The 16,414-nt window shown below is 39.5% G+C and overlaps 1 protein-coding gene across 2 annotated transcripts in view; it reads right to left on the bottom strand.

Moving 5' to 3' along the window:
* Positions 1 to 834: 834 nt before the first annotated feature.
* The window catches only part of LOC124261558 (potassium channel subfamily K member 16-like), a 31,876-nt gene continuing 16,296 nt past the window's right edge, over positions 835 to 16,414 (bottom strand). For both annotated transcript variants that reach the window (XM_046695876.1, XM_046695875.1), the window contains exons 6-7: positions 2,610 to 2,767; positions 835 to 1,094 (exon numbers count right to left, since the gene is read on the bottom strand). In XM_046695876.1, coding sequence (XP_046551832.1) covers positions 876 to 1,094; positions 2,610 to 2,767 — 377 coding nt within the window. In that variant the 3' untranslated portion in view covers positions 835 to 875. The remainder of the gene's footprint in view (positions 1,095 to 2,609; positions 2,768 to 16,414) is intronic.

The raw sequence follows: 16,414 nt of genomic DNA, 5'->3' as shown, positions 1-16,414 counted from the left end.
TGATATTAAGCGAACTTCGTCAGTTAAAGGCTGTGGACATTGTCTGTTGTGAAACGCCGCGCTGAACATAGTCCAGCTATTGTTGTAGCTACCTGGAGGAATCTGACTGAGAGAGTGAGGTTAATTTTACGCCTTTATTTTAAGCAATATTCCAGCAATATCACGGCGGGGGGCTTCACACATTATACCCATGTGTGGAATCGAATCGGGTCTTCGGCGTGACGAGAGAACGCTGTAATCACTAGGCTACCCTATCGCGCATAAGCCGAATCTGGACCAGACAAACTAGTGATTAATGTTATGAACCACGCCCAACCTTCGGGGCACGATGACACGCTGTCAGCCAATTCACCTAACGTGGCGTGAACATATTGAGTCCTTGTACAGATTGCTGAAGGAGTCCGGACATTCCACTGGAATAGTGCAAGTAGCGTAGAAATCGAACTAAAGACTGAAGACTGAATGCCTGCAGATGGGATAGGTAGCACAGGTTTGGTTTTCTTGCATAAAACTACGAAAAAAGGAAAGAGTTCAGTGGTTGCATTAATGGTAGGAGTCAATTGCCAGTGTGGACTTGCCAATACAAGGTACCTGGAGGTTGGAACGTTTTTGGCTTGTCACAATCTACGTTTTGTGTCTGGACACACCAACTGTTGTTTAAATACCTGTATGAAACACATCGAGATTGAAAACCACGTACTGTCACAACTTTTCGGAGATGAAAAGAACGCTAAGAAACATATTCAGGGAATCATTCGGAATCACAGAAGCATGCAGTCCTATATGTATCATCTCCCAACAACACCGAGCTATTCACAAACAATGTAACTCCACATCTACACGCTCTTGCTCTCGTCAGTGTCCATGAATAAACGTTAATTCACATCGTCAGTATTTTTCTGGATTTTGACATGTAATGTTTCAGAGTTTACAGAACACACAAAGGCGTTGTTGTCTTGTCCGACATGTTTATAGTGCATTAGTTTGACGTCCAACGGTGTACTTGGTGACCTGGCTTCGCCCATGTTGGTTGTGATGTCCTGGGACCGGCGCTGATACTTCATCACTTCCTGGCGCAGTCGTCTCAGCTCTGCCTGAAACAGTTGGGAAAAGATATAGAGGATTTTATGTACGCTTCGTGACGGTCTTCGTGACAGCCTGACGCCATTCCGAGACAAGCCAGATGAAGGATTTTATATTGGCGTATGAATGTCAAAACTACTTCAAACAAGCCTTTTACATGCATATACTCACCTCCAGTTCAGTGAACGTGTGTCTCTCCACAGATGGGGCTTTCTCCACGACTGTGTTTGAGATACAGCTGATGATGAAACACACATATATACTCACCTCTACCTTGGTCAGTGTGTGTCTGTCCACAGATCGGGCCTTCTCCATGATGATGTTTGAGACACAGCTGATCATGAGACACACATATATACTCACCTCTACCTTGGTCAGAGTGTGTCTCTCCACAGATCGGGCCTTCTCCATGATGATGTTTGAGACACAGCTGATCATGAGACACACATATATACTCACCTCTACCTTGGTCAGTGTGTTTCTCTCCACGGATCCGGCCTTCTCCACGATGGTGTTTGAGACACAGCTGATGATGAGACCACAGGGGCGTGTCACGCTTAGAAACAGCGTTGGAAAGACATATAGGTATATAGACCCTACCCTAGTACTATATAAAAGGAAAGGGATGAAACGACGGAACCACCCCCTCCTCGATCAAAGTTAGATTTCACCACGTAAACTATTTTTAAGGCCCCGTCGAGCCCTATGGATCGAAAGCGAGACGATTTGCCTACAAAATGAGCTATAAATGGTCACAATCGGATCATTATTTCAAAAGTTATACGCCACGACTCACCGAAAACAGCTACCTTCGCAATTCCAAGCCAAAATCATGGATCACCCAAGACAGCGAAAACTCACATTTTAAATTCGTTTACTAATTCCAGCCACGTTGACAGCACCTATGTAGGGCTAGATTCAATCGGCAGCGGCATTCCACGGGTCTAAAACTTATTGCAACATCTACAAATCATTTCCTCGACAGTAAGCAGGCATTTTCTCCAAAACCACCGGTAATCATACTCACTTGTCGGCCATAGATGGCTTTTACATTTAAGTGACCTGAGCAGTAAATTTGTAAGAATAATTTTAGAGGTTAAATATTTATAAATATAATTTCCTAAAAAGGAATCAATATCGAATGCATTTTTACAACCTCTAAAACTATTCTTAACAATTTACTGTTCCGTACATCACCCCAAATAGAAGGAATATTGCAAAGTTCATATTTCGCGCCCATTAGCAAACAGTCAAAATCTTACAGTATATTATATTTACCACCAATCGGATGGCCCAATTCAGTTTCTGCGGATCTGCTCAGATCACTTGAATGTCAAGGCCATCGGCGGGGCCTTAAAAATAGTTTACGTGGTGAAATCTAACTTTGATCGAGGAGGGGGTGGTTCCGTCGTTACATCCCTTTCTTTTATTTAGTACTAGGGTAGGGTCTATATACCTATATGTCTTTCTAATGTTGTTTCTAAGCGTGACACGCCCCTGTGGATGAGACACACATATATACTCACCTCTACCTTGGTGAGTGTGTGTCTCTCCACAGATCGGGCCTTCTCCACGATGGTGTTTGAGATACAGCTGATGATGAGAGATATATAAGCCAGTCCGATGAAGACCCAGATGTAAAGGGAGAATCTGTACAGACGTCTGTTCCAGATCAACAGATCTTCTGAAAGAAAGCGGGTAAACCGAAATTTCGAAGTATCCATTGCATCAACACAGGGTTTTCTGCTGGCAATCACAGTTTGCAGTTGATACCTGCTTTTTTCGTAAATTCATAAAACGATGTTAAGTGAACATGAACAACACTCGCGCTTTGGTCGCTTTGTGAAACAGGTTCCAGTTGGCATATATGTATACTGATATCAATTACATTAACACGAGTTGATACAGTTACAAATATCCGAGGCTTGCCTCATCAACTGGAACCTGTTTCACAAAGCGACCAAAGCGCTTCGAGTGTCGTTCATGTTCACTTTACATCGTTTTACGAATTTATGAATGTCATAATCAGTGTTGTCACAACCCCTAGTGTACAATACACAACCCTGTGCACTTAAAAGAACCCGCAAATCCGTTGGTATATGAACAGATGGTGGCCACATTAACACCTATAGTTTGGCATGAAATGCATGTGGACCCGGTTTTTGTAAATATCTCTTCATCCAATGACCCAATCGATCTCAAACTGTGCAAGTGGATGTTTTGTCAGACAACCTAATCACATTGTAAATCACCGATTTTATGCATTTGTATTAAAGAATCTGTCTATGTAACTGTCAACAAAATAAACAGCAGAACGCAGACGGCTTGCAGAGGGTGGGAGCCAATGACCTGTAACAGCGGCAGCGTTGGGTCATAAAGGTCAACGTTCGTCAATGTAGGTCAGCTATGCTGATGACCCTGATGTCAAAAGAATCTAACTTTGGATGCCTACCTTATTCAATAAAAAATGTACATCTCTGAACACGGTTCTACCATTAGACTTGCAGTGCTGAGATGTCATAGCATTGTGACGTCATCAAGTTCATGACGTCATAGCATTGCCAGGGCATTGTACAAAATCTACTGTCGGAACGATATCTCCCAGGAGATATCGGTTGATCTCACACAAGCAATATCTCCCGTGAAACACAGTTTGGGATGATAAAGATATCTAGGATATGTTTTATTCAGGTTTTTGTTATTTAACCCCCTTGATGCCACAGGGACATATATGTCCTTCCCCTTCAACCCTCAATTTCAAGTCCAATAAAAATCAAAATATCCCACGCACACAAATACACTTCACAGTTTCGAATTCTGCGGGAAATTTCCTGTTTCTTGATACCATCCACTATTATTTTAGACAAAGCTCAAGTGCTGAAAATGACCTTTCAAAATAGGCTTCATCGAAAATGTCGCCATTTTTGACACAGCACGAAATCGCGATTCACAGCATTATTTGCTGTATGTTTTGAAATGTGAAAATCGGATAATTACTGGGAGTATGGAATTTCAAAAATAACATATTCATGATCACTGATATCAGTTTTACATGAAATCGCTAATTATAATTCTGAAACGTTGCCGATGAATCTAGAATCGGTTGGGATGTTATCGAAAATGCACTTACACGAACGCCGTAGAGCGCTTTCCGCCATATTGGATAGTGTTTACAAAATCACGTTTCGCGAAGGCCGGTATTGAGACGCCTATTACATCGTGGATAGTGTGAAGCGGCCTTTTATACGGGGGTGTTTGGTTTCAGCTTCGTTCACATTTGAAAATTCCACCGTAGACCCTTTAAAATATTTGCAGCTTCACTGAATTCAGAACCCCATACATTTTAAAATCAAATTACAACTGGTCTGTGTCACCAATACCAACTGTCTAGATAAAATGAAACGGAACATATTGGGTGTGAAAACGAACGCTGTGCTTGAAAGACTGCGCTTGTCTGAAATGTAAACAAAGCCAAATTCCGATTTTACACTGCGTAGCATTTTCTGAAATTTTTCAACATTCATCCGTCTATTCATTGCTTGCAATGGCTCAATACCTTTGGAATATGCATGGAAAGAGTATCGTAGCAAGCAATAGGAAATTATAAATAGATACAATGCAATGATTTGATAATTCATAAGAAATTGTCAAAGTTTCCATGCAGCGTGACGCCATGACTGACGCAAAATCACGCAGAACGACAACTGTAATTATCTGCATTTCTGGCTTTTTCTCTTACTTATAGTGAAAACGATAAAAACATATAACAATACACAGATAGTCAGAATCATTCTGATTACTTACATCTCATATTTATGTACAAACGATCCCTGAATCAATGGAAGGGTCCTCGCAAAATCCTGTGTACCCTTGTCAGCAAAGCCGCCATTTTGTAAGAAATCGGTCATCGGTAGTGATGTCATACGTCAACATTGTTCTACATATTAGGCAATTTCTTTGAGGTGAAGGTCGGTTGAACAAGAGTAAACACAATCGCCCAATACTTCCGATTACACTGTAAGTATTATGGTGTATATTTTGCGTATAGTTCAGGGCCCTGATCCACAAAGCATTCGTAGCGCTACGACATTCGTAAGCTTATGATAAACTATAAAGTTACGACAGGTCGTAACGTTACGAACGCTTTGTGGATCGGGACCCAGATACTTTTTCATGAAACTGACTTCAGTATCTACATTTAGCCTTGTTCAATATCATATCATACGTGCATATAGGGTTTACGGTGTTTTATTCTTTGAAAGTTTTTGATTGTTTGAATCATATTTACATAAGAAATTGACATATTTAGTGCAATACACCATATTCTAAACCTTTCACAAGTATTAGAAGATCAAACGTAGCCATAACTGCAACTACTTTAGTTCCTATAATGTACAATATTCAATTTGTTTGGACTAATATTGCAATTTCATATGAACAGGTTAATGAATAGTGATTTAATTCCACCTTATATGTAAAACTGATAATATTAATGAAAATGATTTATATATGGTATGAAATGTATATGCACACATATTTAAGGGAATTGTCTTGTTTATTGCATAATTTTGTGTCGTTTTATAGACAAAAGAATGATGCATATTGATCGGCCAGGTGCGCGTTTGTTGGAAACGTTTTATGATTCTCTATCATTGTTTTCGATAATATAATCAATTCATATTCGATTAAATAATATTGTGATGACAGGATATCAAACTCTAACTACATTTATAGGAAAATTGTTGAAAAATATATATACTATCTCATGTGTTAATTCGGACAAATCTTACATCCATATTCTAATATATAGTTCCATATATAAAAAGCTATCTTTTTGCATCTTTCATTGCATACGTATGAAGAGAAATAGCGACATAATCATAAACAAACAAAATCCCTATCCCAAACAAAATATTCGGGTGTTGTGAAATATTATTTTTATTTACGTTAAATTGATGCCAAACAGGTGCGCGTGTTGTTCACAATAAGATATGCTGTCAAACCGTCTAATTGTTGATATATTCAGGACACTATTTAAATGGAAAAATCAGTCATTTTATGTTTTGTCTAAAGAATGTTAAATTCTGACGTAGAAGCCGAGACCTTTAATGGAAATTAGGGGAGGTATATACTAATCAGCATACCAATGTCGTCTTTTTCCGACGTCGCAAAATGCATAAAACAAGCAATGACGTCAACTAAAATGTTGTACTATTTTCAGCAATTTCATTACATTTGAAGATATGGCTAGTATTCTGGTAATAAAGATGCAAAATTAGTCAAATTACATCTACACCAACAGGAGAATATGGGAATCTAAGAACTAACTTATAAATGGGATAGGGCCATCCAAATCGCTATTACGTGCTTTCACATGTAATACGTTGTCATTTTTCTTGTAAATTGTGAAACTACCAAACTGCATCCGCTTACATTGGTGAACTCTGAATTGGAATAGTTTGGTTCACCATGAACATAAAATAACGAAAATATAGCGTCCGTATCCACAACAAATTCTCTCCAAGTGATCAGAGTTACATTGACCTAGTGGTACGCATAACGGAGTTATGCCCCTTATCATTATACGTGTATGACCTCTCTGTCGTCGTTTGACGTCATAGAAGAAAATCGATTTTTTGACATTTATTGCGAGTCATTTTTAATGTTGAGCGTATAACGTTATATGCACAAGTAGTCCAGGAGGAGAATCTCAAAAGGTGCCTAGAAATAGGATTTCGTAGCCTCCCCAGTACTGATTTTGTTTGAGACTATTTTCAGTTAGTATGATGTCTTGGGCTCATGAAAAGGCCTGTAATACTCTCAGATTGTGGTATCAGTTTTTTTTTACAGGCCATTATATGTGGTGGGGGTCTCCGAGCATTTTCGTCACATTTGGTTTGCTGTCCGACAACACATAAAAGTTAATCATTAATAGTTTTTTTTACTATCAATCTGACCCCTTTCATTTTGACTTCTGTGTACTGCTAAAGGATGTAGAAATTATTTGACATAATTTTGTTTTGAAAAAAAAATCAAAATGGCCGCCATTTTGGCCGCCATTTTGTTTTGTCGTGTTTTGCCTTCTCGGTACTTAAATTTACATAAAAATGAACACCGAATGTTTCCATTTACATCCAAAGTTGATACTTTTGATGTTTTTTGACACTTGTTTCTCCTAGAGTGATGACTTGGGCACAAAACAAGTTATTTTGTATGATAATATCGTGTTAATTGAATGTTTTACAGCTTATTCTTTGAGACAGGGGTATTTTAGCGATTCTCCGACTTTTCATGGAAATGTGTGATGGTGATTTATTTAATGGTAGTTAACATTATTTTGTTACTAAAACAAGTTGTTTTTGTTTTCTCTTTACTTCTAGAGTGACAGCATATTATTAGGAATTTTTATATATTACCCAGAATTCAAAATGGCCGCCTAAATGGCCGCCATTGTAGTTTAACTTCATATACTTAGTGGAGGACTAAATTTGTACTGATATGAAATCCAAACAACTCATTTGGTGTCTAATGTTTAATACAGTTTAGGAATAGAGCTAAATTTCAATGATATTGTCAATCAAAGCTTCACACTCCTAAAATATTTGATGAAATAACATTATCCAGAAGTGTTTGAAAACTATGCTTCATGACCGATAACTACGTTTAAGCTTTGGTTGTATGTATTCAAATTGTTCTATCAGATAACTCTTAATCACATTTGATGCATCCATAAGCTTGCAATTAACCCTCCTTTTCACTTTCTTTCATTTCATATGTTACTTCATGTCAGAATCGGACCTGTAAAGATCCGGGTTAGAATTGATCTTCAATAACCCATGCTTGTCGTTGGAGGTGACTAACGGGATCGGGTGGTCAGGCTCGCTGACTGGGTTGACACATGTCATCGTATCCCAATTGCGCAGATTGATGTTCATGCTGTTGATCCCTGGATTGTCTGGTCCAGACACGATTATTCACAGACTGCCGCCATATAGCTGGACTATTGCTTAGTGCGGTGTGAAACTAAACTCACTCATGTCAGAATCGGAGTCATCTACTGGCAACAAGTCGAAGATGTTCGGGCAACAATCATCTGCCATACAAATGAACATGCCTCTGTACACACTATATCATTCTTTCTGCTGGCATGCTGACCTTTTGCATTTACACGATGTCAGTTCAACCAATCCACGGGGAGCAGGATCTCAACACATAGAATAGGGATAAGCTGACCATCACAAATGCTCCAACCATGGTCAACTGGTGAAGGAATGTTCATGATTGGTTGCAGAGACTGTTTCCAAACATGGACTTGGTAGTTTACTCGTTCAATGTGATGTTTTTGACTGTTGGATGTTGGTGGGAGGTTTTCATGCAATATCTTGTGTCATCTACAAACATCACTGGATTATTTGGTACATACATAGAACTTACAAACTTGCCACAAGATGTAATGAGTGTTTCTTGAAGATCTAGATTGTCACCCAATTGTGTCAATGTTTGTTGGTGATTTTCAGAGGACTTCTGTAAGTTAATTCCCCATGTCGAACGTTCTACACGTTCTAAAATTGGACGGAGTAATAACGTACTTAAAATGAGATTGCCATACTAAGAACGGAATTGCCATACTACGAACGGAATCGCGGCGCTTCAATCTTACTGGGTACGTGTGCGGACGTAGTGCAGTCCGGCATCAATTGCAATACGTTTGTACACAGTTTCCAACTGGTCCATCCCATTTGCAGAACTCTACTGAACTCTAGTTAGTCGCTATTCCAATCAATTATGTTCAAAAGAAAATGAATTGTTCTGAAGAAGCTTGTAGTAGAAGGTTTTAACAGTTTGCAATGGGTTCTCATCACGTTCTACTCGTAAGTATGTTTATGTAGTTCTCATGCAGTTCTTACTTTGTCAACTCTGTGTGCATTACGATATGACAAGGTAGGGTATATATACATGCGTTTTTAACATGGTCGTCATTTGGGATTGAGTTTCTATGAACAAGTTTGCAGTTGTCAAAATATTGAATGCTGGTTTCCTGCAATTTTTTATCGGACTGACTGAGTTTAGTTTTACGCCGCTTTTAGCAATATTCCAGCAATTTCACGGCGGGGGGACACCAGAAATGGGCTTCACACATTGTGCCCATGTGGGGAATCGAACCCGCGCCTTCGGCGTGACGAGCCAACGCTTTAACCACTAGGCTACCCCACCGCCCCATTTTTATCGGAAGCAGAGCAAGAGTACAAGGAGTTGGTAGAGCAAGAAAGAAGGAAAACACAAGAACTTGTTGGGTGAGGAACTGGCTTAAACCTGAGAGGTGAATAGTTGTGGGACATTATCATCAACTGATGGACGAGCTCCGCCTTGATGATCATGAGTCCTTCTACAATGTCTTGAGAATCACCCCACCCATGTTTGATGAACTTCTTGAACACATTGACCTCTTTAAAATTAGTTTTCCACCCTTCTTCTTCCTTGGAGGCATGGTGATGTCAATGTTTCCACCTTGAAACTGAGAACGGAATAAGAATGGGCAGGGTATTTATACAAATCGAACCAGGAAGTGATTGCTATTACGACTGCACGCACTAGAAACGGAGGAGAAAGTAGTGAGAATGGGAAGAAGTGCCTGAAAATGAGTTGGTTTAGTTAAGAATGAGTTAGAACGGGGTTGTGCTTGTTAAGAACGAGATAGGTCTAGTTCAGAAGGGATATAAAGTGACTAAGGACGGGACTGGACTGCTTGAAAACGTTGTCCACACGAGGTGAACGGGCAATTTTACCCACTCTAAACGTAACACCAACTGTCTGGGAATGGGGTAAAGAGGAGACAGACGTACTGAGAACTGTTTATGATCAAACTAGCATTGTAATTTATACAAAAGTTACACGTTCTATCCCGTTCGAGCTCACTTTACAATTATTGTTTGGACGAGTCAGGACATCCTAAGAACTACCTTGGTGTGACTCGGGCTTTACCCACAGGTAGCATGGCTGGATCAACAGAACACCATCGTTCGTTCATAAATACTACAAGACTAGACTTGTTGACTGCTGATGTGTTTGTCCCATTGTCTTGGCATTGGTTTGTTTTTGCCAACAATCTTGACTTCTACCGCCGTTGGCGATCCTCTTTTGATTTGCTCCCCTACTTTGATTGACTCTCGTCTATGCATACCTGTCCCAAACAACATCAACTCTAATGTAGTCTGTTCGATTCAGAATTGAAGTGAAGTTGTCCCAATGCATATCAGCCAAGTCTCCAAATCTGGAAGCAGTTCCCTTTCTGAACATTTGCAATTTTGCCATTCCATCAACTATATGAACTGGCAACATTCTCGCTTCTGCTAGTATAAGCAGCGAAGGACCAAAAACTTCCTTTTCATGTTCAATTAACAAACCGCTTTTGATGTTCTTTCTTAATTTTCCATCTGAATGAGCCATTGTAAAATGAACACTAGAAATGTCCATGTTCACATCAAGGCTGATGACAAATCCATTCAATCTTCCAAATAAATTATGTCTGTGAACATTGAAAGTGAAGTTGTTGTCCCAAAGGATATGATTCACAGCCTCTTGCATGTTAAACAGATTGGGGCAGAGCAAAGGGATAACTTCATAAGTAGTCGATTGAACTCTTCCAGGACAAACTTGTGGTCACCTTTACATCGACTGAACCTGAAAACCTATTCTACATTGATTCCCAAAAAGGCTGTAAAGCCCAGGGGTGAGAAGCTTCACACAACAAATGGATGACAAGTTGGATGTTCAAGAAACACTCATTACATCTTGTGGCCAGATTGTGAGTTCTATACATGTACCAAAAAAATCCAGTGATTATATGTCTGTAGATGACACAAGATACTCAATGGAAACCTCCTACCAACATCCAACAATCTAAAACATCACACTGAACGAGTAAACTACCAAGTCCATGTTTGGAAACAGTCTCTGCAACCAATCATGAACATTCCTTCACCAGTTGACCATGGTTGGAGCATTTGTGATGGTCAGCTTATCCCTATTCTATGTGTTGAGATCCTGCTCCCCGTGGATTGGTTGAACTGACATCGTGTAAATGCAAAAGGTCAGCATGCCAGCAGAAAGAATGATATAGTGTGTACAGAGGCATGTTCATTTGTATGGCAGATGATTGTTGCCCGAACATCTTCGACTTGTTGCCAGTAGATGACTCCGATTCTGACATGAGTGAGTTTAGTTTCACACCGCACTAAGCAATAGTCCAGCTATATGGCGGCAGTCTGTGAATAATCGTGTCTGGACCAGACAATCCAGGGATCAACAGCATGAACATCAATCTGCGCAATTGGGATACGATGACATGTGTCAACCCAGTCAGCGAGCCTGACCACCCGATCCCGTTAGTCACCTCCAACGACAAGCATGGGTTATTGAAGATCAATTCTAACCCGGATCTTTACAGGTCCGATTCTGACATGAAGTAACATATGAAATGAAAGAAAGTGAAAAGGAGGGTTAATTGCAAGCTTATGGATGCATCAAATGTGATTAAGAGTTATCTGATAGAACAATTTGAATACATACAACCAAAGCTTAAACGTAGTTATCGGTCATGAAGCATAGTTTTCAAACACTTCTGGATAATGTTATTTCATCAAATATTTTAGGAGTGTGAAGCTTTGATTGACAATATCATTGAAATTTAGCTCTATTCCTAAACTGTATTAAACATTAGACACCAAATGAGTTGTTTGGATTTCATATCAGTACAAATTTAGTCCTCCACTAAGTATATGAAGTTAAACTACAATGGCGGCCATTTAGGCGGCCATTTTGAATTAAGGTAATATATAAAAATTCCTAATAATATGCTGTCACTCTAGAAGTAAAGAGAAAACAAAAACAACTTGTTTTAGTAACAAAAATAATGTTAACTACCATTAAATAAATCACCATCACACATTTCCATGAAAAGTCGGAGAATCGCTAAAATACCCCTGTCTCAAAGAATAAGCTGTAAAACATTCAATTAACACGATATTATCATACAAAATAACTTGTTTTGTGCCCAAGTCATCACTCTAGGAGAAACAAGTGTCAAAAACATCAAAAGTATCAACTTTGGATGTAAATGGAAACATTCGGTGTTCATTTTATGTAAATTTAAGTACCGAGAAGGCAAACACGACAAAACAAAATGGCGGCCAAAATGGCGGCCATTTTGATTTTTTTTTCAAAACAAAATTATGTCAAATAATTTCTACATCCTTTAGCAGTACACAGAAGTCATAATGAAAGGGGTCAGATTGATAGTAAAAAAACTATTAATGATAAACGTTCAGGTGTTGTCGGACAGCAAACCAAATGTGACGAAAATGCTCGGAGACCCCCACCACATATAATGGCCTGTAAAAAAAAACTAATACCACAATCTGAGAGTATTACAGGCCTTTTCATGAGCCCAAGACATCATACTAACTGAAAATAGTCTCAAACCAAATCAGTACTGGGGAGGCTACGATTTGAAATTTTTCAGCTGCCTCCTCCTGGACTAAAGCACATTAACCCAATTCATATACACTTATGTCGTTCAGATATCAGGCTGTATTTTCTTCTCTCACACTTTCCGTAAAGATGCCACATTAAAAAATTCGTAGCACAGTGCTTTTATCAGTGCGCGAAAAATGCGGATAAATTTACTGTTTTTTAACGCATAACAAACTTTGGACAACATTTAGCAGTGTCTATTTCTCAAAACCGCCAAGGTAGTTGCACTTATATTTATACCAACGGATAGGAAATTTAATATTCTACATTTCTGCGTAATTTTATAGCCGTACGCAGATCCAGGGCCACGCGAGCGCAATTCTCGCACAACGTTCACTTTTCAAACCGTATGAAAATGTGCGCCTGAAAAAAACTCGGCGTCAAGGGGGTTAACTCCGCAATTTAATTATTACAACTATATGTTACAGCGTTCTGTAAATAACTGAATCTGGACAAGACTTAATAATACTCTTTATAAATGTGTTTTACTGTTGCCATTATCGAAACATCAGTCTGACATGAACAAAGTGAAATTATACTGTATTTATCGACGAAGCCGAGTATGACTTTAGTATATACTATCCCGAAAAAGAAACGCATAGACGTTTTGAATTTTTAAAATCTATTAATTACCTATTGTGTTCATACAATCGTCAAAATATGTAACAAATGTGTTGATAACATAATTTTACACAATTGCACAAGTAGAAAATCGACTTTACCTGAAAATGTTGATTTTGATGAGATTTCTTACAAGGATTAAAAAGACATCGCCACACGCAATAGAAATTGTTTAAATTGTGCAGCAAAGAGCGTGCACTGTCTGCCTATAAAAATCCAGATTACTTTCGGAAATCGGCATTCGTTTTGAAGTAGTTTCAAGGGTCAAATCACTACGCCACGTCTTGAAGCTGCGACACGGAACATCGCCATTGAAAGAATGCACGCTGGAGATTAACAATCTTCTGTTGCCAGGCGTCTGAATGTTAGTCTGAGTACGATATCACGGCTTGCAGCTCGTTACAACCAAACAGGTATAACAAATGACCGTCCCAGTACAGGTAGACCTAGAGTCACCACTGCAGCCCAAGATCGGTACATCCGGGTACTACATTTGCGTGTTCGTACTGCCACGGGTGAGAGCACAGGAGCCAGGGTGCCTGGACTTCGCAGGATATCCGGTCAAACGGTACGGAACAGGTTGAGACAGATTGCACTGAGAGCCAAAAGGCCCGACGTCGGGACCGTGCTACGTCGTCACCATAGCGCTCAGCGTCTCCGTTATCTAAAATAATCCACTTGGTTGTATAGACATATCCTTCTTCTAAACTGATGTAAAAATTCATGTACTAAAGTCTATTTGTGGACGAGTTATACATGTTTGAAAATACAACATTTTCGCAACAGATTTCTGACATATGCGTTTCTTTTTTTTTGGATACTATATCTGGTATCTATAATGACGTAATTGGCTATGAGAAGGCTGGTCACGTGTCATCGCTTGTACGTTACTTTGCCCATATTATCAACCACTAGCTTGTATGATTCTGGCTGGATTCTAGGTTGTTTACAGAGGTCATCATATGGTTTGAATATACACGGCTGCGGTGTCACAAGAACACTCTGAAAAACACTTTGTTTGGTGGTTTACTTACAGAGTTAATTATATTTATAACTAACCTAAAGTTCAATTTGAAAGAAATTTAACAATTAATCAGACAACATTTTCCTCCTGTTTCAACTGTTATAAGTAGTAACTTGACCGGGTGTAATTATATTAGACAGCATGCATTAACGTCACTCACACTATCTCGGATCAAACAACGTGTTTACAGACGTCTGTGGTTAACACTAATCGTGCCGTTACTATGGTATGTCCATAGCTCTAGACTATCCTCGTACTGCTAGATGTGATTGATATCAGCTGATGGATCATGTGTTTCTACTGATCAACCCTGATTAAACGTGCATTAGGTGATTTCCGTCCCGTGAAGCACTTGGTATTTCAACTCGCTCGCTTACTGAAAGTAATGAATCGAATTGGGAGAATACAACAAACACATCAAAAGCTTAAATTAACAGAAACTGGCTTCCCCTAACGAGGGGCGGTGGGGTAGCCTAGTGGCTAAGGCGTTCGCTCGTCACGCCGAAGACCCGGGTTCGATTCCCCGCGTGGGTACAATGTGTGAAGCCCATTTGTGGTGTCCCTCGCCGTGATATTGCTGGACTATTGCTAAAAGCGGCGTAAAACCAAACTCACTCACTTTCTCTAACGAAGGTGATTTGTCGTAGTTGGATGTACACAGCTTGAGAAAAGTACAGCTCCCTTGCTTTGTGTGTATATTCTACAATTGCGAATATCCGATGGCAATAATCTCACAAGTGAGTGAGTTCATTTTTACGCCGCTTTTAGCAATATCCCAGCAATATCACGGCGGAGGACACCACCAGAAATTGGCTTCACACATTGTTCGCATGTAGGGAATCTAACCCGGGTCTTCGGCGTAAGGAGCGAACGCTTTAACCACTATGCTACCTTATTGCTTCGATCTCACTTTGAACAATACCTTCGTAAACCACCGAAACTTTGCAGAAACAATATGTAGAAGTCTTGCATATTTCTCAAGTTGACCGCAAATACCTTTATCTTACCTCAAACATAAATGTCGCTTTCTGATTGGCTGAGCGCTCTTCTATATCATTTTCAATGTACCTCGCTTACAAGCAAGTAACATTTCAATGTACCCCGCTGTCAATGGCAACTCATTCTGTACTTCGTGGTAGTAATTCTTTATCTCGAATAACATTGAATCACGTATGATGTACGGAAATGACCGATATTTTGCGAATGCAAATCGATGGAAGGGAGATAACTCTAAATCTGTTTTTCTTGTCAGCAAAATCTAGCGATGGCTACAAAAAGATTTGTACCCGTGCTTCAAACAGTTCCAAATCAACATTAAGGTGTTCGGTAAGATAAAATGTTGTTCACTGGACCTTCGGGGCCCATGGGTTGATGTACCCTCAATGTTTGTTTATGTTCCCTGAGCCCGAAGGGCGAGGGAACATAAACAAACATCGAGGGTACATCAACCCATGCCCCCCTCGTGACCAGTGAACAACTTATAATGTTGTATACAGGGCATACCGATTCTCACCAATGACGGAAATAACTGTTTCGTTTTGTAAACAAAAATAACAAAAACAAAGTCTGTTGCAAGGGAGCGCAGCATAGAATATTTTTTAATGGTTTAAAAAAAATGCTATCTCTTTTTTCTTATGTATAACATTGGACTTCAGTTTGTTATTGAAAAACTGTTTCTATTCATATTAACCGTTTCTATACTATACCATTACACGTCGGGTAAATAGGGACAATAAAATGTAATTACACTGAACATTTAGGAGCATAACGTATATTGAATTTCACGTACTTCGCTTTGCCGGCTGTGTGTTAATGTAGCGTTAATTACAGCTGCCCTCATAGGTGGGGCCGTCATGTATTATCACGGCTACTGGTAATTCATCGACATGACTGAAGCTCACTTTTTTCCGTATTGCAGGTACATCATGTACTGTCAGACAAATTTGAGTGAGTGAGTGTGGTTTTACGCCGTTTTTAGCAATATCCCAGCAATATCACGACGGGGGACACCACCAATGGACTTCACACATTGTACTCATGTGGGGAATCGAACCCGGGTTTTCGGCGTGACGAGCGGACGCTTTAACCACAAGGCTACCCCACCGCCCACAGACTAATTTGAGAAGACTAAAGTAACTTAGGTCATTATATGGA

Source organism: Haliotis rubra, unplaced genomic scaffold (assembly GCF_003918875.1).
Source record: "Haliotis rubra isolate DU_JTF1 unplaced genomic scaffold, ASM391887v1 Scf80, whole genome shotgun sequence".
NCBI lineage: Eukaryota > Metazoa > Mollusca > Gastropoda > Lepetellida > Haliotidae > Haliotis > Haliotis rubra.
This window is presented reverse-complemented; position numbering and strand designations above follow the sequence as displayed.